This window comes from Chlorocebus sabaeus, chromosome 11 (assembly GCF_047675955.1).
Source record: "Chlorocebus sabaeus isolate Y175 chromosome 11, mChlSab1.0.hap1, whole genome shotgun sequence".
Lineage (NCBI taxonomy): Eukaryota > Metazoa > Chordata > Mammalia > Primates > Cercopithecidae > Chlorocebus > Chlorocebus sabaeus.
This window is the reverse complement of record NC_132914.1, coordinates 10,301,658-10,326,146: the sequence shown is the minus strand read 5'-3', so window position 1 is coordinate 10,326,146 and position 24,489 is coordinate 10,301,658. Positions and strand designations below refer to the sequence as shown.

The 24,489-nt window shown below is 38.8% G+C and overlaps 1 protein-coding gene across 1 annotated transcript in view; it reads right to left on the bottom strand.

Moving 5' to 3' along the window:
- The window catches only part of PZP (PZP alpha-2-macroglobulin like), a 59,047-nt gene that overhangs the window by 8,724 nt on the left and 25,834 nt on the right, over positions 1-24,489 (bottom strand). The window contains exons 14-27 of the mRNA XM_007967547.3: positions 24,093-24,235; positions 23,101-23,250; positions 12,559-12,723; positions 12,006-12,111; positions 8,004-8,154; positions 7,099-7,327; positions 6,090-6,216; positions 5,622-5,743; positions 4,838-4,889; positions 3,280-3,363; positions 2,852-3,028; positions 2,475-2,562; positions 881-1,037; positions 204-278 (exon numbers count right to left, since the gene is read on the bottom strand). Coding sequence (XP_007965738.1) covers positions 204-278; positions 881-1,037; positions 2,475-2,562; positions 2,852-3,028; positions 3,280-3,363; positions 4,838-4,889; positions 5,622-5,743; positions 6,090-6,216; positions 7,099-7,327; positions 8,004-8,154; positions 12,006-12,111; positions 12,559-12,723; positions 23,101-23,250; positions 24,093-24,235 — 1,826 coding nt within the window. The remainder of the gene's footprint in view (positions 1-203; positions 279-880; positions 1,038-2,474; positions 2,563-2,851; positions 3,029-3,279; positions 3,364-4,837; positions 4,890-5,621; positions 5,744-6,089; positions 6,217-7,098; positions 7,328-8,003; positions 8,155-12,005; positions 12,112-12,558; positions 12,724-23,100; positions 23,251-24,092; positions 24,236-24,489) is intronic.

Below are 24,489 nucleotides of genomic sequence, written 5' to 3'. Positions count from 1 at the left end.
GGATTGGCTTTGATACATAGTCTAAGGGCATTACTGGACAAGTGTAAATCCCTCTTAATGCATCAACCAAAGAGCTTATCCATCTGAGAAATGACTCATCATTGAACCAAAAGAGACTTGAGACTCAGCCCTTAGCAGGGTGGCATTCCAGACAGCAGGTCTACAGTTTTCATGGCAGGGAATCAGATTAAGCTGGTACCTACAGTGACTGGGAGAGGAATTTCCAGAAGGGCAATAGTAACATAGGCGGAGAGGGTCACTTCATCTTCTACACCTCCCTGTGAATACAACATTGATTTGATTAATTTCAATGCCAAGTGTTAGTATATTCTCTTCTGTTGGATGGAAACCCTCCTCAGTATCTGTTTCTATCAGGTAAGGTAACGCCACCATTCAAAGTATACCATTTTTATCTCTCTCTCTCTCTCTCGACAGGGTCTTGCTCTGTAGCTCAGGCTGGAGTGCAGTGGCACTATCACACCTCATGGCAGCCTCAAGCTCTTAGGTTCAAGCAATTCTCCTGCCTCAGCTTCTCAAGTAGCTGCAACTACCGGCACAGGCCACCATACCTCGCTAATTTTGTAAAATGTGTTTTTGTAGAGACTGGATCTTGCTGTGTTACCCAGGCTAGTCTTGAACTCCTGGGCTCAAGTGATCCACCTGCCTTGGCCTCCCAGAGTGCTGTGATTCTAAGTGTGATCCACTGCAACTGGCCCAGTTTCTTCCTTCTCTGTAGAAGGTTTAATACTCTTTCCCTGATGCCTTCCCACATCATCCAGGACTTCATCTTTGCAATTTCCTCATGCCTCCTTCCTCCCCTCACCCCTGGGGGATGTTATATTGATGTGTCGTAGGGTCAGAAGTTCATGGAACAGTTCACCTTTATGGCATTGTTGAGCAGTGACCCAGAGCTCCTGAAACAACCATTGTCCTTCTGCATCTGGGAGAGCCACGTGAGAGACTGGGTAATGTGTGCTTCATCAATGAAGATGTAGGATCGAGCCTGGGCAAAAGTCTTCAGTACAAAAGCCGTGAGCCTAGGGGAAGGAAAAATGCAGTGCTGAGGCTGTTTTCATTGAGCACTTTACTGCCTTTACTGCTCTGTTTTGTACACATAGGCTCCCCCATCACAGTGCACCCCCAAGAAAGTCAATCAGCTATTACTGAGAGTTTGAAGACTTTTTCTTTTAACTTGGAAATTTCTTTTTTTCTTTTTCTTTTACTTTCTTTCTTTTTTTTTTTTGCTTCCACAAGTTGTTCAATCCATTACCAACTTATCCTTGCTTCCTAAAGCATTTCTATGCCATTTTCCCCTCCACCTCCAGGCACAGTCCTTCCTCCATCTCTGGATCTTGTAAATATCAGAGAACATCTGGCTCCTTCTAGTTTTCTTGGTTGGTTAACTAAGGCATTTGCTTTTACACTGTGGGCTTTATGCATTTATTTCCTTTCATAGATTTCTTAGCTTACTTTCTGTAGTTTTAACTCTAATCAGCTAACTTCTAGTGTTCTGCTTCAATAACTATTTCCCTCCATCATCCTGCCTCTCCACTTTTTTTTCCTGTGTTTGTCTGTGTGGTAAAATTACAGGGAGAGAGAGAAAGGATATCATCTAGTAGAAGGTAGTAAGGTATGCTCTGTCATACCTTACTACCATGTTGTGGTTTTTTCTAGAATTTTTCTAACACCTCTTAGTGCTGAGCAACAACTTAAGGGGGCAAGTTACAGACTTCTAATGTTCTCTTAGCAACATGAGAAAGAAGAGGGTCTGGGTATTTTGGATTAAAAAAGTCAACCTAAAAGTGTTCTCAATTTTGCCACTTATTAGATGTTTGCTCTTGACACATTTGTTTATCCACACTGAATATTAGTTTTCTCCTCTGTAAAATGAAGCTAATAACTCTCACTTTGCAGAGTAGCTATAATAATTAAATAGGGTAACATTATGGTTTAGAAATGGTTTCTCCACCAAAACTCATGTTAGAACTTAATCCCCAATGTGGTAGTATTGAGAGGTGGAGCCTTTAAGAGGTGATTGGATCATGAAGGTTCTGCTGTAATGAATGGAATGAATCCATTCCTAGATTAAAGGGCTATCATGAGAGTTGGGCTGGTGGCTTCATAAGAAGAGGAGGAGATGCTAGCCCAGTCTCTACAAAGTAAAATAAAGAAAGTAAAAGAAGAGAAGGAGAGACCTGACTGAGCTCATCCAATCCTCTTGTCATATGATGCCCTGCATCACCATGGGACTCTTCAGAGTCCACACCAGCAAGAAGACTCTCAACTAGATGCGGCCCCTAGACTTCAGACTTATCAGCCTTCACAGCTGTAAGAAATACATTTCTTTTTTTAAAAATAAATTTCCTAATTTCAGGTATTCTGCTATAAGCAACAGAAAATGGACTAAGACAGGGAATCTATATGTGCATGTTTTGAACTCACAGTTGAAACTCAGAATATATTTTCTTTCTTACCAAGTGTTGCCCTGGTTCCTGCCATATTTTTCCCCAAAGGTGCTGTAGGAGCCGTCTTGGTGTTTGTAGTTCAGCTGTCTCTGGTAACCTGAAATGGAAGGCTACAGATGGTTCGTGAAGCATTAAAGAAAGGCAGGCCATCCGTGTGTGCAGGCTGATGCATCCAGGAGTCATGGACATTTTATGACGTCCTGTGATCTGCCATAGTTTCGTGAATGTTATGGATATATCAGAACACAACATCCTGTTAGAGTGTGGGAAGATTGCTGTTTTCATAAAAATGGTCATCGTGGGTTAATATTTGATGATATAACTGAAGCCTCATTGGGAAAAGTTTCATTAGAGTAACAAAGTACATTTTTCTCTGTCTCACGTACCACTGATGAGATAGCCAATGGCCTTGGCCTTGATCTCCTGCGTCAGCTGCTGGGTTTCATTCAGATAGTTCAAGACATAGATGTTAGGAGCAAACAGAACCATGTTTTGTTCTCCACAGCCATAGGGCATCTGGAGGAGATTTTGTATATTTTGCATAGCAGAACCTAGTATGTCACCTGGGGAATGTGAAAGATTAGATGTCAGAATAATTTCAGTTCTTAAGCAGCCAACATTATTCACAAAAATGGCTTTTAAGTTCAGAGTCTATCATTTAGGTAAGAGATAAGTTATACACACAGAGTGTGATTTCCAGGATCCTAATAAGAATAGCAGCTATCAGGAACTTGATAATTCAAATACAAATACATAGATAAGATGTACAGTGGCAACTCTTTTGGCCCAGGTTTACTAAATGGAAGTGACTCACCCAGAACTGACAAAGAAGCTCTGGCAGATTCTTTGACCACATTTGATGGGAGCTTCAAGGACAGCCGCTCAGACACATCAGCACCTTTAGAAACAGACTACCCATGTTAAAGGAGGACATCTATGATTACAATACAATTTAGCAATTATAATGTAGTGAGAGCTTCAGAGCCATGCTGCCTGGATATGGTACTGGCCCCGCTTTGTGACCTTGGGTAAATTGCGATGATTTGAGGAAAAAATGCATGTAAAACATTCAGAACAGGATCTGCAACATATTGAATTTCAATGAATGTGAGCAATTATTGTTATTGTGGTTATTTTATTATTGGAGTGAGCAGTAATGTTATTATATCTCCTTGAGGAACTCTGGGTTCTAGGAATAAGAATTTGATTTAATGATGAGATTACCTTTAACAGTCTAATTGCTTTTGGCACTGTGTGACTTCCAGAGTCCTTCCTCTCCTCACTTAACTATGTTTTGCATTGCTGTGCTCAGTAGCTTTCTAAAAGAAGTCTAAGACTTCGTGGGGGAACTATCGCTCTCTTTCGTCACAATATTAAGACTTATACTCATAATAATACAAGTTATTTTACTGCTTCCCTTACTCTATATAATATTTGAATGGATTCCCATGTTTATAAATATATAACATGAATATGCCTTAAATTAGCCCTTCTCAAATGACAAATACAGTGTTGTATACACTCTGGACATAGAACTAATAATGTGGCAGTGCTGTATAAAAGCTAGAACTAGTTCTCAATGATATGATGAAGTTAAATGTAAATTATTTTCTGACATGGAAAACACACATTTGTAGTGAGATGGGTAGAAAATGCTGTATGTTTTGTCAGCAGCTGTTTTAGAGACTATCTCTTGGGATTCAAACTTATCATGACCCTGCTCTGTTTAGTTTTTGTTGTTGTTGTTGTTTGTTTGTTTGAGACAGAGTCTCACTCTGTTGCCCAGGTTGAGTGCAGTGGCGCGATCTCAGCTCACTACAACCTCTGCCTCCCAGGTTCAAGCTATTCTCGTGCCTTAGCCCCGTATGTAGCTGGAACTACAGGCACCCGCCACCAGGCCTGGCTAAGTTTTGTACTTTTAGTGGAGACAGGGTTTCACCATGTTGGCCAGGCTGGTCTCAAACCCCTGACCTCAAGTGATCCTCCCGCCTCAGCCTCCCAAAGTGCTGGGATTGCAGATGTGAGTCACCACGCCCGGCCAACCCTGCTCTCTTTCTACCTCGTCCTGGGACACTCTAGACTTCTGCAGTTGGGCTTGTCAGTGAGCAGTCACTGGGCTATCCAGGTAAAATAACTACATGTAAACCAAGAAAGTCCAGGTATTAGTCCTGTCTGTACTACCTGAGTCACATTAACTTGCTCTCTTGGGCTCAATGTCTTCGTCTGTAAAACGTACATAAAGAAATATTTAGTATTATGCTGCCTTTAATGGAAGACGCTGAAAACTTGGAGATAATATGTATGAATATGCATTGAGGTTTATACCCCTCTGTGGCTTTGATCCCACTGTGATTATGAGGATGGACTCTTACCTGAGGCACAGGTCATGGAATTGAAAGTCTTTTCTTGCTCAATACCTTCAGCCTTGGATGAAAAGAAAGAAAAGGAGAAAAGATAGAAACATCTCGGTGACAAGAGAACAACCATAGATTCCTTTCTTTGATGGGTAGGGTTTACGTGAATGATGTTTACCATTCTACTCTTTCTTTTCCCAACTTTTATTTTAAGTTCAAGGGGACATGTGCAGGATGTGCAGGTTTGTTACATAAGTAAACGTGTGCCACGGTGGTTTGTTGCACAGATCATCTCCTTACCTAGGTATTAAGCCCAGCATCCACTAGCTATTCTTCCTGATGCTCTCCCTCCTCTCACTCCCACCATCAGACAGGCCCCATATGTGTTGCTTCCCTCCATGTGTCCATGTGCTTGCATCATTCAGCTCCCACTTATAAGTGAGAACATAACATCCTACTTGTTATTAAATTATTACAAATCCATAAAACACTGAAGAACAAAGGAGGGTGGTAGAGAGAAAATGGGAAGAGAGAATAAGGGCAGTGAATCAAAGGTAATGGGCATGAGAGATATGTGAATCTTAGGAAAGAGGTGGAGATCAAGAAATTGCACTCAAATAGTTTGTGAAAAAAGATTTACAGTAGCTGGCAATGTCTGCTGCAATGCTTTTAGGATAGGAAATTCCATTAGTCTTACAGGATGTATTATGTGAGCATGATATTAATGGTTCTTTGTTGTCTCAAGAGTGACCACCCAGTGTTGCATTCTTACAGTTGTTAGGGACTCCCCAAAATATGTTACCTCCACCAACAGGGTTTTGATGACTGTGTCTTTTCTTTTAATCTCAGGGACCTCAGCAACCTCATTTCCACAGAGTTCTAGGGACTGTATTGCCTCTGCACTCACTGAGAAGTTCACATTCCCTAAAACAAGGAATATTGAAAACATGAGCATCCATTTTGATAGTTCAATCACCTTTAAGGACTACACCTTAAACTTACAATTGGCCAGAATAGAATATAAGGGTAAAAAAAAAAAAAAACCCACAAGGTTAATGTACACTGAGTAGCCAATGTCCAAGAGTAGTGATTATGGGGACTAGCTTGGGTGAGAACAGTGGGAGGAGGTCATTGTGGATAGAAATAGGAAAAAATACTAACTTTATAGAATTATATCTATGGCAAATAAAACAGAGAATATGATGAAAAAAGTGCTCAGACAGCCACCATCCTTGTTGATTGATAGGCCTTTTTGGGTACTGTCACTTACCCAGAGTTTTAGGAGTCACTGTCCAAGACAAGGTTTGCCGCTCATTTCCACAGATACAATAGGATTCTTCTCCCTTTGTATTTTGGGAAGCTAGGAAGGCTGGAGAAGCTTTCAGCTGCACACTGACCTATCAGGCCCACGTGAGGCAGAGACAGAAATGATGAGAATATGGAAAGACGTGAACACGTAGAATTGGGGCCAAGGGTGAGATGCTGCAGTAAATTGGGATTTGTAAGAAAAATGGATGTCATATAGATTCATCCATGCTTTAAGAAGCACGGAAATGGCAATGATACAAATCAAGGCTGGTTATGTATTAGGAGGATCTGGCATTTGCATTAGGGTAGATTGCAGACATGCAGACTTGGCAGTAGCAGATGAAAGGGAAAAGCAGTGATTGTATATTGCCCTAGGGAGTACTATCTGCTGCTATGTAGATTTTCTGACTGTTTCTTCCTCCCTCTCTTCTCCTATTTCTTACAACATATATTACATGTCTACTCCATACAAGACATAAAACACGGGGAATGGTATATGAGAGGCTCCCGATCTTGAGGATATTGTGTTACAAGAAAGATGATCTATATACAACCACTCTTACATAATTTACAAAGAGATACGTGCTATAAGATAAATTAAAATTATATATTGTGTAGATTTCAAGATGAGGGGTTGGAGAATGACACTTGTGGAATTGAGAAAGCTGAGTTATGTGTCAGCTTCAAGAATGTTCCTGGCATAAAACCTAACTTGTAGCAAAGAATTCTGCACGCACTAAGAAATAAAAAAGCAAGGTGTGGCTTAGAGAGCCATGGTTTAAGCACCCATAGCACACATAGCATTGTATTATCTCTCTGATCATGTCCTGCTTTGCATAGCACTAATTATTCACAGTGCTCACACACAATTCCTTGAATTATCCTTAGTCTCAGGAACAGAATCAGGAGCTGACTGATCAAAGAAATCTTTTGTTCTACCCACCTTTCCTGTTCACCCTCATTTTCCTTACCCGGATGCATTTGGGAAGGTAATTTAGGACCGTGGCCTTGAGTGTGAAGACCTCTCCACGAATCACAGAGTAGGGCATTGTGAGCTCAACAAAGAAGGGCTGGAAGGCTCGGAGAGAGGCAGTGGAAGAGATACCAAGTCCAGCGTCTTCAGACAGGCAGAAGGCTCCTGCCTTCCACTCGGTGATGGTGTCAGGGACTGTTACTCCTACCTCAGCCACACCTGATGAGCTGGGGTGGAGGACAAGTGAAGAATACAAATAATGAATGTGAGCCACCTTTCCTCAAGTGAGAATCGATATGCATAAAGCTAATGTCAGGAACTGAACCAACTTAAGGGTATATGGGTGTGTGCATGTGTGTGAACAATAGATTATGTCCTGGGATCTGAGCTGGGAAAACAAAAGCCACTAAATGGTACCTCTCCCTCTTATCAACAAATGATCACATCCCACATGTCTGTACTTGGAATAAAAATATTTGAATTGTGATTCATTTTGGTCCTTAACTTCCCTTGCTAATGTGTAATCCCATAAATAAGCATTTTTAAGAATCATGACCAGTGAGACCACTGGATTAATGTAGCCTGATTTGTTTATGTGCCTGCTCCAGCCCTGATATTTACAGAAGGCTCCCTGACTGACATTAAGCAGTACATATAGAACTGAATATTATAGTCCTCATGTCTACTATTTGACAGTATCAGGAATAATTATTTTAGAATTGTTCAGCACTGAGACGATTATATTAATAAGCCTATACAATTGCAGCATTTTACTTAGGTCTATCCTAAAAAGAAGTTAAGATAATTATTCAGAACTTTTCAGAAAGATTATCTTAGAATGAAAATGTTGGAGGAACCACATTCCCTCCCCTTCAGCAAATGGAGGAAAGTAAAGTTACTTACTCCACTGCCACCAACTCCCAGATCCAAGTCTCAGGAAAATAGCTTCGCACCGTTTCAGGGACTGGCCCCGAACTTTGTTCATTATTTAAAGGCATTATATTATAGGCGCTCATTTGAGCAGGATATGGTCTCCCTGCTACTCCTAGACCTACTAAAGTAGAGAAAATTGTCGAGTTAGGGAAAAACATTCATTAATTTCTTGGTGCACACGTGAGACGTCAGAGAACAAATTTTCAGTTTTCCTGCTCAGACTGTCTTAAAGGTCTTACAGAAGTTGTAGAACTTGGGAACTACTTTGTGATCCCTCACTCTCTGAAAAGAGAGGAGTCTTTTTCAAAGGTGGAAATTCCATGTATCCTAGACATAGCATAATTTGATGTGAGTGGAAGCTGGAAAAACAAGATCACTTGGAGACAGTTCTGTGGGTTTTGTGGGGAAGGAACAGTTTTGAAGTTGAGATAGTATTGCTTCATTCTTAGAGAATCTCAGCAGGAATTGTAAAATGCTCTTTAGGCATTGTCAGTGGTTGCTATACTGAAAATGGAATTACCAGTGGAGTTAACAGAATTTAATGATTTAAATTCTGTGTACTGTATGGAAGTTTGCAAAACTGTTGTTCTCTGGGGAATAAGATTAGAGCATTAGATTTTATTCCACTTATTTTTTGACATCTGGAATAAACAATTCGGATGTCAAAAACATATATTTCCATTTGGAATGGCTGTGTAGTTGAGACAAAGAAATCATTTACCAATGTGAGAGGGCAGAGAGCTAGACATGTAGGCAATTTTGTCCATGTTGTGCCTGAAATCATGCTTACTAATTGAATTTGAGTTAAGATCTCCCTCCCATGTATCCCATCTAATATTTCAGAAATACCTTGTGAAGGATACTTATAAGGAAAAATATATTTCTAGCAATTTCACCCTAATTGTTTTCTACACTGAAAAAAGCATCAGTAGTAATTTCTTTAGTGAATATCATACACCTTCTTGCCCCATGTCCTTCCAAGTGGTAACGATTTCTGACTGATTTCTCACTGATGTTCTGTCCTCTCTGTCTTCACTCTTATCTTAAATATTGAAATATCTAAAAGGATGATACACCTAAATGAACTATTTTCCATTTTCTGTTGGATATGTCAAGGGCCCTCCAACTCCTCCAGTTATTGCAGTTAACAAACCATGGCATTATGTGTTATTTCAACTCCATTCAGAGGACGATGGCTATATCCTTCCTACTCTTACTGTCAACTTGACTTTCCATGTATCCTATCTTAGTCTCTGTATCAAAGTTTTATTCTTCTGCATGCCACAACTAACAATCTCTACAGTAAATGCCTTTGAATCAGTTTCCCAGGACAAAAATCCTTTTTTTTTCTTGCTTCTTTTCCCCATTTGACTTTATGAAAATTTGTTGAACTCCGGACTAAGCCACTCATACTCTGTTTCGTTGCTGATCTCAAAATACTTTCAATGAAATTTTCTGTTCATGGCTTAAAAAGGGCTGCTCAACCCAGCTTTGTAATACCTTTTGACTTTTAATACCTTCAAGCAAACAACAACAAAAACAAAAAAAACCCTGAACATTTTCTTTTAATTTAGAATCTAGTGTGATTGAGATACATATTAGATCATGTCACCCCTCTTCTGAAAAGCTTCTTATTTCACTCATAGTATAAAAGTCAAGTCCTTACTAAGACCTACGAGCCCCACACAATGTGGCCTCAAGTATTGCTCTGATCTCTCTCTGCAACTGCTCACACTTTATTCATTCTGTTCCAACCACACTGGTTTCCTTTCTCTGCTTAGAGCATTTCAGGCATACTCTCACCTCAAAGCCTTTGAGAGATAGACTAGTGAGGAGGTTATGAACATGAGATCTGGAACCAAACTCCCTGACTTGAGTCTACCGCATGCTACATTTTATTGGCTATGAGATCTTAGTGGCTGAGTTATTTAACCTTTCTGGGCCTCAGTTTTTCCGTATGAAAAATGGTGTTAAAAATACCTACCTTATAAGGCTACTGCAAGAATTAAGGAAATCTATCTAAACTCATCTATCTATAACTATCCATTGATCTATCAAACCTACCAATCTATCAATCATCTATCTCCCTATTATCCATCTCCTGGAGCATAGAAAACACTGCATAAGTATTTTCTATTATTGATATTGTTTCCTAGGACTATGATACTCATCTTCCAGAGAGTCACATGGCTTGTTGTCTTCCTTGAAGTTTTTGCTTAAATTTCACTTTCTTGGTAAGATCTTTACTGACCACCGCCCCCCCATTTAAATCTTCAACTTCCTTCAGTCTCAACATCCCTTCCCTACTTGAATTTTTCCATATAGTATTTATGACCTTATAGTGAGCCATAAAATTGACTTGCTTATTTTGTTTATATTCTCTCTGAACCTATTAGAGCATAACCTTCATATAGTTGAATAGTTTTGTTCTTAATGTTTGTTATATAACCACAAACTATGTCAGTAAATATTGAACACATGAGTTAAAATTTGTAACTTCTTAATTTTTGTAGTTTCAGGTACTAGCCATGTCTTTCATTGTCTAGCATAATTTTAGTTCCTTGTTTAGTTTAATATTATGTTTCACTCTTCCTCTCTTTTAGGTCCTACCAACGCTATTGAATTGATCTTCTTCATACGTACTGTTCTATAGCATTAAACACTTTCAGGGTGCATGATGACTTCCCAAATTGTCATGGAAATGGCTTCATGTTGTTGAACTTATTATCCAGAAATTTCACAAGATATTTCAGTTTTCTTAGTTCTTTTATTTCCTCATATACCTGACTCATTTATAGCTACTAATTTCAATCCCTCTTGTGTATTCACCACACATTTTAGAAGTTCTTTTTTTTCTGAGTGTTATTATATACCCCCAATTCCAGTTTTAATAAATTCAAGAACGTTTCCTTCCCCCTAAACCTCCATAGTTTAAACTTGAAGTTTGTTCTATGTAAATATCATGGCTATTTTCCTTTTCCTTATTCTCTATTCTCATTGTTTATATAACATCTTAGTTACATGACAAAATCATATTTACCATTTTTGAGATATTGTTTGAAATTTGTGCTATCATTGAAGGTATACTTAGAGATAAACAGTCCATGGCCTTTGAAAAGGTGCCATTTTCTTAATAATAAAGCTCATTTAAATATGGATATTAATCTTAAATGCCAAGCAACATGGAAAATGCTGTTTAAACAATCAAAGTTCTTAATTTGTGTTGGTACATTATATTTAGTTATCTTATTGGGCATTTTGCAAGGTCTTGAAGAACTATTAGTCAAATTCCTTCAATTTATTAATGAAGGATTTGAGGCTTAGAGAGGAGATGTGACACACCCACTTCACACATAGGACTTCTAATTTCCAATCCAAGCATATAAATATTTGTTAGCAGATGGACATCAGGAATATTTTGGAGAAAAGGGGAGTTGGATTCATGAGAGAGGGATGAGAAATGGCTGGATAGTGTTCAAGTGTAAGTAGATCTGGTGATGAGACAGATGTTTTAATAAGTTGAAGGGTCTTGAAAAAGGCTGCTCTATTTGAGTAGTGGGTTTGGCCATGGATTACGAGATAGTTCTGTGATGTTCACGTTGTTTCTTGTCACCAGTGAAGCCCTTTGTCCTTCTTTATGTTTTTCAAAATACAGCATCCCTATGAATGTCTTTCCTGTTTCCATAATCAGAATTATTCTCTCCTTCCGTTGTCAGCATTTTCCCTCTCTTATGGTACATCAGAATCTTGTATTTTATCTGATTTTGTGCCCTGAAGTATCTGATGTATCTAAAAAATAATCCCTGATCAATTCTGGCTATCACCAGCTAAGTCACCTCAGCAAGAAACAATTAATTTGAATGTTGGTTTCTTTGTGTGTATAAAATGGAAATAGGGCTACATTATTTCATTTTAGCATTTTTGGCATAGTAATATTGTTGGACATGAAATAAAATTAAAAGCAAATTTTACCTCCATAGTATCCTTGACCTATTACTCCTGCAGACATGGGGGGTATGACTGAACATGACTTTGGTTTTCGGATTTTCGAGTTAGTGAACACCTTCAATCCCATGCCCTGGAAAAAAATAATTATTCAATCAACTTATAAGCTTGATTAGAATATATAAAACATACTATCCTTAGAGACTGCCCTATGTAATTCCAGTAACCTTATATTAATTCTATGGCAAAACACTTGACAGGAAATATAGAGTAAATTACAAAACTTATGGGTTATTAAGATTTTATTCTTTATTTATTATTTTTTAGTTTGCAAGAAAACCCTAAATATAACTAAAAAGTATCTGGATGAATAGGCAGAGGTTAGATCTAGCCCTGACTCACAAACTGAGCTTCTATGTGGTCCTGACAGAGACTTTAACCTTTTTATTGGCTTCATTTTTCTCTGCTGAAAAATGGAGAGGCAAGTCTACATAATTACTAAGATTATGAATAGATACAGAGTTTTATTAACATTCAAAAAATCACAAGCCAGCATGTTAATAAGTAGTGAGAATTTTACCTTGAGAAAGCTATAAATATCTGCTTCATCATTACTTGATAAGGGAACATAGAAGGCTCCATTACGAATGAAGAAAGGATGGGGACAGTGTCCTTGTTCTTCCTCCTGCTGGTCTACATTGTCGGGAAAATTGGTAAGATCCTTCACAGTTAGCAGATTATATACCTGTAGCAGTGGAGAGATCAAAGGCAGAACTGTTACTTACTTTTCTTTTGAAATAGAATGAGAGAAATAAAATAATTATCACCACTCTTTTCTTGAGTACGTTCATGTAGTTGGTACCTTAGAGATAAGATGAAGATTTTCCTTATATTTAACAGTGTTGTTTTGTTATAAAGAAATAAAACCTACTTGGGAAAATGCTTCCAAAGATTAATAAAACCTTAAGTTATGAAGGATTAATTAAAACTTCATTGTAGAGTCTACAGGTAAAAATAGACTAAATATAGGAAGAAGACCTAACTTGCATCTGTGTTTAATTAATACTTAATGCCCTGAGGAATTTAGCTACAGATTATTATTGCCACCTGTTAAACATTTACATCTACTCGGGCTTATTCTCAGATAGAAAATCGTATAGATGGCCAATTAGAAGCAGTTGCGGTCTGCAGCACTTACAGAGTGGAATGAAAAAGGGATATTAAATTCAGCACCTTCAACTGAAATACCCAGGTTCTCACATTGAGACTGACTAGGCAAGCAACTTGAGCCACAGAGAACAATGAAAAGCAGCAGGGGTGAAGGTGGGGGAGGGCAACGGAAGGAGTGATTGTGCAACCTCACCTGGGAAATCACACTTCTCCCATGGATCTTTGCAACCCGTGGATCAGGAGATACCCTCGTGAACCCATGCCGTCAGGGCCTTGGGTCTGATACACAAAGCTATCTGGAGTCTTGGCAGAGCAGCCACTCAGGCACACAGAGACCCAGGAGTTTTAAGTACTCCGGCCCTGGGATCCCTGCAAAGGCAGGAAATCTATTTGTACATATCCCTAGGAAAGGGGCTGAATTCAGAGAGCCAAAGAGCATCATCCTGTGGACCCCACTTCCACAGCACCTCACAGGTTAAGACTCACTGTCTTGGAATCCCAGCCAGCCAACGGCAGTGGATTGGAGTCCACCTGAGATGGACCTGAGTTCCTGGGGGGAGAGGTGGCTGCCATCTCTGTGGTTCTGAGGATTCAGCCACTCCAGCCTGCAGGCTTGGGGAATACAGATGGTCTGGATGAGGAAGGGTCCCCCACGATGCAGCACAGCTACCTTGCCAGATTGTGATCAGACTGCTTCTTTAAGTGGGACCCTGATCCATTCCTCCTCACCGAGTGGGACCTTTCTGTGGGGGTTTCAGGTACTCCAGGCAGCGTTCTAAAGACAGAGCTTTGATCTCTCCGAGGGACCGAGCTCCTGGGGGACAGGGGTGTCTGCCATCTCTGCAGTTCAGTTGACTCTGCCACTTCAACCTGCTGGCTTTGGAGAATACAGGTGATCCAGATGAGGAAGGATCCCACCCAATGCAGCACACCTGCTCTACCAAAAAGCAGCCAGTTTGCTTCTTTGAGCAGGTCCCTGATCCCATTCCTCCTGACTGGGTGAGACCTCCCAATAAGGGTCTCCAGCCACCTCCAACAGTTGCATGTGGGCTGGCAACAGGTTAGTACCCCCCAGGATGGAGCTTCTAGAGGAAGGCACAGGCTGCCATCTTTGTTGTTTTGTGGCCTACGCTGGTGATACCTCCAGGTATGGGAGAAATCAAAGCAACTGGGATCTGGAGTGGACCCCCAGCAAACCTCAGCAACCCCATGATAGAGTGGCTTGACTGTTAAAAGAAAAACAGGCAGAAAACAACAGCATCAACAAAAAAGACCCAACAAAAATCTAATTCAAAGGGCAGCAACCTCAAGGATTAAAGGTAGATAAACTCACAAAGATGAGAAAGGATTAATTCAAAAACAATGCAAACTCCAAATGCCAGAGTACCTCTTCTCTTCCAAATGACTGTGACACCTCACCAGCAAGGGCACAGAACTGGGCTGAGGCTAAGATGGTTGAATTGACAGAAGTAGGCTTCAGAAAGTGGATAATAATAAAGTTTGCTGAGCTGTAACCCAATGAAAAGAAGCTAAGAATCATGATAAAACAATACAGGAGCTGGTAGCCAGAACAGCCAGTTTAGAGAGGAACATAACCTACTGATGGAGCTGAAAACCACATCACAAGAACTTCACAATGCAACTGCAAGTATCAATAGCAGGATAGACCAAGAGGAGGAAAGAATCTCAGAGCCTGAAGATTATCTATCTGAAATAAGGCAGGCAGACTAGAGTAGAGAAGAAAGAATGAAAAGAAATGAACAAAACCTCTGAGAAATACGGGATTATGTAAAAAGACCAAACCTATGACTGATTGGGATCCTTGAAAGAGACATGGAGAATGGAACCACGTTGGAAAACATACTTCAGGATATCATCCAGGAGAACCTTTCCCAACCTAGCAAGACAGGCCAACATTCAAATTCAGGAAATGTAGAGAAGGCCAGTAAGATACTCCACAAGAAGATCAACCCAAAGACACAAAATCTTCAGATTCTCCAACGTCAAAATGAAAGAAAACATGTTAAGGGCAGCTAGAGAGAAAGGCCAGGTCACCTACAAAAGGAAACATATCATACTAACAGTGGACCTATCCGCCAAAACCATGCAAGCCAGAAGAAATTGGGGGCCAGTATTCAGCATTCTAAAAGAAAATAATTTCCAACCCAGAATTTTATACCTGGCCAAACTAAGCTTCATAAGCAAAGGAGAAATAAGATTCTTTTCAAACAAGTGAATGGTTAGGAAATTTATCACCACAATGCCTGCTTTGCAAGAGCTCCTGAAGAAAGCACTACATTTGGAAAAGAAAGACCATTACCAGCCACTACAAAAACACCCTGAAGTACACAGGCCAGAACACGGTGAAGCAACCACATAAACAAGTCTGGAAAAAAGCATCATGATGACAGAATCTAATTCACACATAAAAATACTAACCTTAAATGTAAATGGGCTAATGCCCCAGTTAAAAGACACAGAATGGCAAGCTGAATAAAGAGCCAAGACCCATCATCAGTATGCTGTCTTCAAGAGACTCATCTCACATGCAAGGAGAGACACAAGCTCAAAATAAAGGGATGGAGGAAAATTTACCAAACAAATGGAAAACAGAAAAAAGCAATCCTAGTTTCTGACAAAACAGACTTTAAACCAACAAAGATCAAACGAACAAACAAACAAAGAAGGGTACTATATAATGGCAAAGAGTTCAATTCAACAAGAAGAGCTAACTATCCTAAATACATATGCACCCAATACGGAAGCACCCAGATTCATAAAGTTCTTATACACCTACAAAGAGACTTAGACTCCCACACAATGATAGCGAGAGACTTTAACACACCACTGATGATATTAGATGGATGATTAAGACAGAACATTAACAAAGATATTTAGGACCTGAACTCAGCTCTGGATCAAGTGAACCTGATAGAGATCTACAGAACTCTCCACCAAAATTCAACAGCATATACATTATTCTCATTGCCACATGGCATTTACTCTAAAATTGATCACATAATTGGAAGCAAAACACTCCTCAGCAAATGCACAAGAACTGAAATCATAACAGTCTTTCAGACAACAGTGCAATCAAATTAGAACTCAAGATTGAGAAATTCACTCAAAACCACACAACTACATGGAAATTGAATAAACTGCTCCTGAGTGACTCTTGGGTAAACAATGAAATTAAGGCAGAAATCAAGAAGTTATTTGAAACTAATGAGAACAAAGAGACAATGTACTGCAATCTCTGGGATGCAGCTAAAACAGTGTTAAGTGGGAAATTTATAGCACTAAATGCCTGCATCCAAAAGCTAGAAAGATCTCAAATCAACAACCTAACATCTCAACTAAAAGGACTGTAGAACCAAGAGCATACAAACCCCAAAGCTGGCAGAAGACAAGAAATAGCAAAGATCAGAGCTGAGCTGAAGGAGAGAGAGGCATGAAAAACCCTCTTAAAAAATCAATGAATCCAAGAGCTGGTTTTTTGGAAAAAAGTTAATAAAATAGATAGACTACTAACTAGACAAATAGAGAAGAAAAAAAGAGAAGAATCAAGTAGACACAATCAGAAATGACAAGGGGATATCACTGCTGACCTCACAGAAATGCAAACAACCATTAGTGAATACTATAAACACCTCTGTGTACATAAGCTAGAAAATCTAGAAGAAATGGATAAATTACTGGACACATACACCCTCTGAAGACTGAACCAGGAAGAAATTAAATATTTGAATAGACCAATAACGAGTTCTGAAATTGAGGCAGTAATAAATAATCTAACAACCAAAAAAAGCCCAGGACCAGATGGATTCACAGCTGAATTCTACCACAGGTACAAAGAAGAGCTGGTACCATTTCTACTAAAACTTTCCAAAAATTGAAAAGGAAGGACTCCTCCCTAACTCATTCTTTGAGGCCACCATCATCTTGATACCAAAACCTGGCAGAGTTACAACAAAAAAAGAAAGCTTCAGGCCAATATCTCTGATGAACATCGATGCAAAAATCCTCAACAAAATACTTGCAAACCAAATCCAGCAGCACATCAAAAAGCTTATCCACCACAACCAAGAAGGCTTCATCCCTGGGATGCAAGCTTGGCTCAACATACACAAATCAATAAATGCAATTCATTACATAAACAGAACTAAAGACAAAAACCACATGATTATCTCAATAGATGCAGAAAAGACCTTTGATAAAATTCAACATCACTTTATGTTAAAAACTCTCAATAAACTAGGTATTGAAGGAACATACCTCATAAGAGACATATATGACAAACACACACCCAATATCATACTGATTGGGTAAAAACTGGGAGCGTTCCCCTTCAAAACTGGCACAAGACAGGGATGCCCTTTTTCACCACTCCCATTCAACATAATGTTGGAATTTCTGGCCAGGGCAATCAGGCAAGAGAAATAAATGAAGTGTATTTGAATAGGAAGAGAGAAAGTCAAGTTACCTTTATTTGCAGATGACAAGATTTTATATCTAGAAAACCCCATTATCTCAGCCCAAAAGATTCTTAAGCTGATAAGCAACTTCAGCAAAGTCTCAAGATGCAAAATCAATGTGCAAAAATCACAAGCATTTCTATACACCAACAACAGGCAAGCAGAGATCCAAATCATGAATGAACTCCCATTCACAATTGCTACAGAAAGAATAAAATACCTAGGAATACAGCTAACAAGGGAAGTGAAGGATCTCTTCAAGAACTACAAACCACTGCTCAGGGATATCAGAGAGGACACAAACAAATGGAGAAACATTCCATCCTCATGCATAAGAAGAATCAATGTAATGACAATGGCCATACTGCCCAAAGTATCTTATAGATTCAATGCTATTCCCATTAAACTACCATTGACATTCTTCACAGAATTGGAAAAATCTATTTCAAAATTCATGTGGAACCAAAAAAAAGCCTGAATTGCCAAGACAATTCTAAGCAAGAAGAACAAAGCTGGAGGCATCATGTTACCTGACTTCAAACTTTACAAGGTTACAGTAACCAAAACAGCATGGTACTGGTATGAGAACAGACACATAGACCAATGGCACAGAATAGAGAACTCCAAAATAAAACCGCAAACCTACAACCATCTGATCTTTGACAAGCTTGACAAAAACAAGCAATGGGGAAAGTCCTCCCTATTTAATAAATGGTGCTGGGAATGCTGGCTAGTTATATGCAGAAAATTGAAACTGGACCCCTTCCTTACACCATATACAAAAATTAACTCTAGATGAATTAAATACTTAAATGTGAAACCCAAAACTATAAAGACCTTTGAAGAAAATCTAGGCAATACCATTCAGGAGATAGGCACAGGCAAAGATTTCACGATGAAAATGCCAAAAGCAATTGCAACAAAAGCAAAAACTGACAAATGGGATATAATTAAATTAAAGAGTTTCTGCACAGCAAAAGGAAATATCATTAGAGTGAACACACAACTTAAAGAATGGGAGAAAATTTTCCCAGTCTACCCACCTGAGAAAGGCCTAATATCCAGAGTCTACAAGTAACTTAAACAAACTTACAAGAAATAAAAACCCTTTAAAAAGTGGGCAAAGGACATGAACAGACAATTCTCAAAAGAAAACATACATGCAGCCAACAAACATATGAAAAAAAGCTCAACACCTCTAATCATTAGAGAAATGCAAATCAAAACCACAACGAGATACCATCTCACACCAGTCAGAATGGCTGCTATTAACAAGTCAAAAACAACAGTGAGGTTGCAGAGAAAAAGGAATGCTTTTTTACTGTTTGTGGGAGTGTAAATTAGTTCAGCCATTGTGGAAGAAAGTGTGGTGATTCCTCAAAGACCCAGAGGCAAAAATACCATTTGACTCAGCAATCCCATTACTGAGTGTATATCCAAAAGAATATAAATTATTCTGCTATAAAGATACACGCATGCATATGTTCACTGCAGCACTATTCACGATAGCAAAGACATGGAATCAATCTAAATGCCCATCAATGATAGACTGGACAAAGAAAATGTAGTACATATACACAATGGAATACTATGCAGTCATAAAAAGGATGAGTTCATGTCCTTTGCAGGGACATGGATAGACCTGAAAACCATTATCCTCAGCAAGCTAACACAGGAACAGAAAACTAAACACTACATGTTCTCACTTATCAGTGGGAGCTGAATGATGAGAACACATGGGGGAGAACAACACTCACTGGGGTCTATTAGAGGGTAGGGTGTGGGGAGGGAGAGCATCAAGAAGAATAGCTAATAGATGTTGGGCTTAATATCTAGGTGATGGGTTGATCTGTGCAGCAAATCACCATGACACACGTTTACCTATGTAACAACCCTTCACATCCTGCACTTGTACCCCTGAAGTTAAAATAAAAGTTGAAGAAATAAATAAATAAAACACAGTCCATGTTCAAAATAAAATAAAAGAACCACATAGGCACATGAATGAACTTGTATCATTATATTGGATAGACCAATGTCTATGCAGAGTACTTTTTATGGAAAATGGATGACTCAACAGAATCAAGAACCCACAGGGCAGGGCCAGAGGCCTGAATATTTATCCCTGGACTGATGTAAGATTGAGTCTTAATCAGAGAACTTCCATTTGCCTGGCTTAATCTCGAGTACTTATGGACCAGTAACCCCTGAGTGCCTCTTGTTTCCCCCTTTTTGAACAGGAGTGTCGATAGTGATTATTCTATGCCAGTTCCACCATTGTATGTTGAGTGTGTGGGGCCAAATAACTTGAGTACGCTTTAGTTCAATGTGTTTGTATCTAGAGGTATTGTACCTGAGGAATCACACCTGAGAGGCATTATCGGTACTTGGACCTGATTTAAATGATAGTTAGCCTTTGAGGTGTTCCTATTTTACGATGAGAATTTTAGGGACCTCAGAGAGAGGATCGAGTATATTTTACATGTGAGAGCTCATGTGTTTCTGGGGATCAGAGGTCAGGCTGTGGAGACAGCTTCCAAAATTGCCCACAACAGTCTCTGCCTCCTGGTATTCACGCCCTAAAATTGTTCGTCCCACAGTGAATAGGGTTGACCTCTATAGCCAATGGGATATTGTGGAAATGAGGGGATATGACTTTCAGGCCTAGGTCATAAAAGATATTGCAACTTTAGTACTCTTTGGAACACATTAGCTCTCTTACCATGTTAATCACAATCACGACAGGTCACAAGCTAGACCCACCTGGCTAAGCAGCTCTGAATTCCTGACTCACAGAAATCGCATGTGATAATAAATGTTTTATTGTTTTAAGCCACTAGGTTTTGAAGAAAATTGTTATGCAGCAGTAGGTAGCTAACACAAACACCCTTTCTACTTCTTTATCTATTTATCTTTGTTTTTGAGTAGAATTAAGTAGGTACATAAATGAACGTGTATTATTTATATTGGGTGAACTAATGATTTCTATTATTATTCAAAGCGACTGAGCTTAAAAGTTTCTATAATTTATCATCTGAAATCTTCAGTTACGTTCATAATTCCTTCTCACTTCCACAACACTCCAAGTTTACCAAACCTTACTGAAGTGACTGTTAAATGTATATGACTAAACAGAATAAGACAGACATAAACTTTTGAGAGGTAGACTAAATTCCTGTACTACCTGCTGAAATTAATAGCTTAGAATAGACTGCCATAAATGCAGACTGTAAAAATAACAGGCATATTTCCAAAGGAAGCACCCAGAGAGACAGTTTTCTTGTATCAGGTTAACTTCTTGAGGTTGTTTCCTCTAACTAAAACACAGAAATATAGTCATTGTCTCTTGCATAATAATTATTATGCTATGAGGAGATATATCAAATATATATAAAATACAAATCAAGATCAAGAAAAATTTTGATAATAGCAATCTCCCCGATCTGCGGTTTTGGTTTCCAAGATTTCCATTATCTGTGGTCAACTGTGATCCAAAAATATTAAATGGAAAATTCAGAAATAAACGATTCATAAGTTTTAAATTGCTGCCATTCTGAGCAACATGATGAAATCTCACACTTTCCTGCTTCATCCTGCTCGGGACATGAATCCTCCGTTTTTCCAGTGGATCCACACTGTAGCCACTCCCTGCCCCTTAGTCACCTAGAATCCTGTTACAAGGTTGTCACAGTATCACAGTGCTTGTGTTCAAGTCACCCTTTTTTTACTTTATCATGGCCCCAATGCACCAGAGTACTGAGGCTGGCAATTCGGAAGTGAAAGAGACACCATAAGGTGCTTCCTTTAGGTGAAAAGGTGAAAGTTCTCCACTTGATAAGGAAAGAAAAAATGATGTATGCTGAGATTGCTAAGACCTACGGTAAGAATGAATCTTCTATCCATGAAACTGTGAAGAAGGAAAAAGAAAATCATGCTTGTTTTGCTGTGACATCTCAAACTACAAAAATTATGGCTACAGTACACAGTAAGTGCTTCCTTAAGATGGAAAAGGCATTAAATTTGTGGGCGGAAGACAGGAACATAAACTTGTTCCGGCTGATGGCCATTGGGTTCAGTGCTATCCACAGTTTCAGACATCCACTGCAGGTCTTGAGACACACCCCTGCAGATCAGGGGGCACTAGTGGATATGCTCCAACCTGAAGAATGTTAATTTTGATAATTAAAAGTAGGACGGGGTCTCGGATATAGTTATCTTACAGTTTAACATTTTAATAGACATGAAGTAGAAACTAGAACAAACAAAAGAAACTTTCGTATTACTAATTTACCAAGCAACATTGAAAGGTAATAATACCTCCCAGATACATAAGTCAATTGACCCTTTTAAATGGTGATTCATGAGGCAGTTAAAGCTATCACATTTCTCATAACTTTTTATCAATGATGAAATCATAATATTATTTTTCTTGCATTATGTTAAAAATTCCAAATATGAGTAATCTAGTTTTAAATAGGTTAGACAAGTAGTTTCTGAACTTTTCCCTTCCTTCTGATAATTGTTCTTCAAAAACCCCATATTAGACAGTATTTTCTCCAAATGGCAATAATTAACAAATGTTCACCTTTTATTTTGCTGAGCCACCTATAGCCTTTTTTAATTGCCTCTCTCTAAGGACAAGGACTGTGATACGTTTCCTTCTGTTTTCCCAGCTTCTACAACAGATCTAGCATGTAGTAAGCTTGAAATAATAATAATAATAATAAATAAATCATCACAACATGCAAAATGTTACCCCCATGAATTAATATAACTATAGTAAAGAGCAGAGAATTAAAATTTTAGTCTGTGAATCAACATTGCTAACAAAGGTGTAGTAGGTCATTTTCTAAAAGTAGAAAATAATTTGTAAATCACTGATTACCACTTTCACAGATGCCAACAACTCTACAGACACAAATAGATCTGTTAAAAGGTACATGACTTCCCTTATGTTTGCAGGTATTAATTTTATAACAAGCTTACCTACTCCAGTGACCAAAAGTGATTCTATTTCGACAGGATCCAAATTATCTATTACTCGGGCCACACTCTTTTAAACATGACTATCACATAAATGGGGAATCTTAAAATATAGCTTTCATGAATATCACTGTAAGACATTAATAACTGAGGTTAAGACTTGATTCTTTACAGAAACAGAAGCTGTGTCATAGAAGGAATTATACTTGCAGGCAGATTCAGAATTTCAGAATCACATCTCAGCTTATGCCACTTATCTTGAACAAATCTCTCAACTATTCTGAATCCTCTTTTCTCATCTTAAAATGGGACTATTACTCTCCGGAATGCTGGGCAGACTAAGTGAGAAAACCTATATGAGACGGCTTGAAAAACTATCAAGTACTCGGCAAGTGGGAAGGATTTTTACTGTTACATTTTACTCTCAACAGAGGCTTCCTGCTCTGAGCCTCTGGAACGGCCCTTCCGGGTCCCCAAGGCTGCTGGAAACTCACTGAGGACGCGGAGAGCTCAGCCTCAGGCTTCATGAGCAGCATGCTTTGGTCCACAGCACGAAGGGCACAGAGCGACTGCGGAGCAGCTCCTACTCGCAGGTGGGCGTGTGAGGCTGGGGGACTTTGTGCTGGGCTGAAGCTCAAATCCACCTGTGGGAAATGAAGGGCACATCAACTAGCATTTTCCCAACTTCGGTGATCTTGCAGTCATCTGCATCTCCTAAGTCACCCTTATATTCAATTCATACGACTATGTTGGTGATGTCAGTCAGAAACCTATTTTTATATGTTTCCTTCACTTTAAAAATAGAAAATAATTTGTAAATCACTTATTACCCCAATCACAGATCCCAACAACTCTAGAGACATAAATAGTTAGATCTGTTAAAAGGTACATGACTTCCCTTATGTTTGCAAGTATTAATTTTATAACAAGCTTACCTACTCCAGTGACCAAAAGTGATGCTATTTAGACAGGATCCAAATTATCTAATACTTTGGCAACACATTAATTTATTCACTCTTTTAAACATGACTAGCACATAGGTGGGGACTCTTAACAAAATATAGCTTCTCAGTAGCTTAGTCTTGTCCTAAGGAGACAACTGAGGCAGAATAAGGATAGATATCTTGTTTGATTTTTAGATGGCCATCTTTATCTCTGACACATGATAAGGTAATCCTAGGTGTTTGCACTTAATCTTCAGGCTTTGGGAAATTTTGAGTCTTAGCATTTTACATACTTACACAATTGAATCAGCAGAGAAGAGCATCATGAACACAAAACTGATTGTATTTTATTTGGTAGCAGCTTTGTGTAATTGAAAAAGTACTGTATTAGATGCCTAGAAATTCAGGTCTGCCATAAACTTGTTGGGAACTGTTGGGCAACTCATTTTACTTTTCTGGACTCAGCTTTCTCTGGGGTGAAATAGATGGCTCCTACAGTATCATTTATTTGTGTTCTTTTAATTTTCTGTTAAATCACTCACCTTGTTGGCTAGACAGTTTTCAATCTCAAACTTTTCAGAGTCTCCAATAACTTCTCCATCTGGTAAAATGGCAAAGATGAACATTCGTGCAATGGGGGCAATGTCTGACTCCACAGGGAAGGATAAGGCAAAACTGCCTTTCACTGGAACATAGAGAGAGTGAGACAAAATGGTCATAAGTCCGGACACTATTGCTTGGTCTTATTCAGTTTAGAACTGTGTCCATTCATTCAATGGCTTAATCTCTCTACGTGCCATTAGTTATTTGGTGAAATTAGTAGGCCAATGTCTCCCTTCAGAACTTCAATTATAGCATAAGTTAACAAAGTTCCATTCACTCACATCTTTTTTATTTGATATGCCACTTAACTGTTGCCTAAATCAATTAAATACCAAT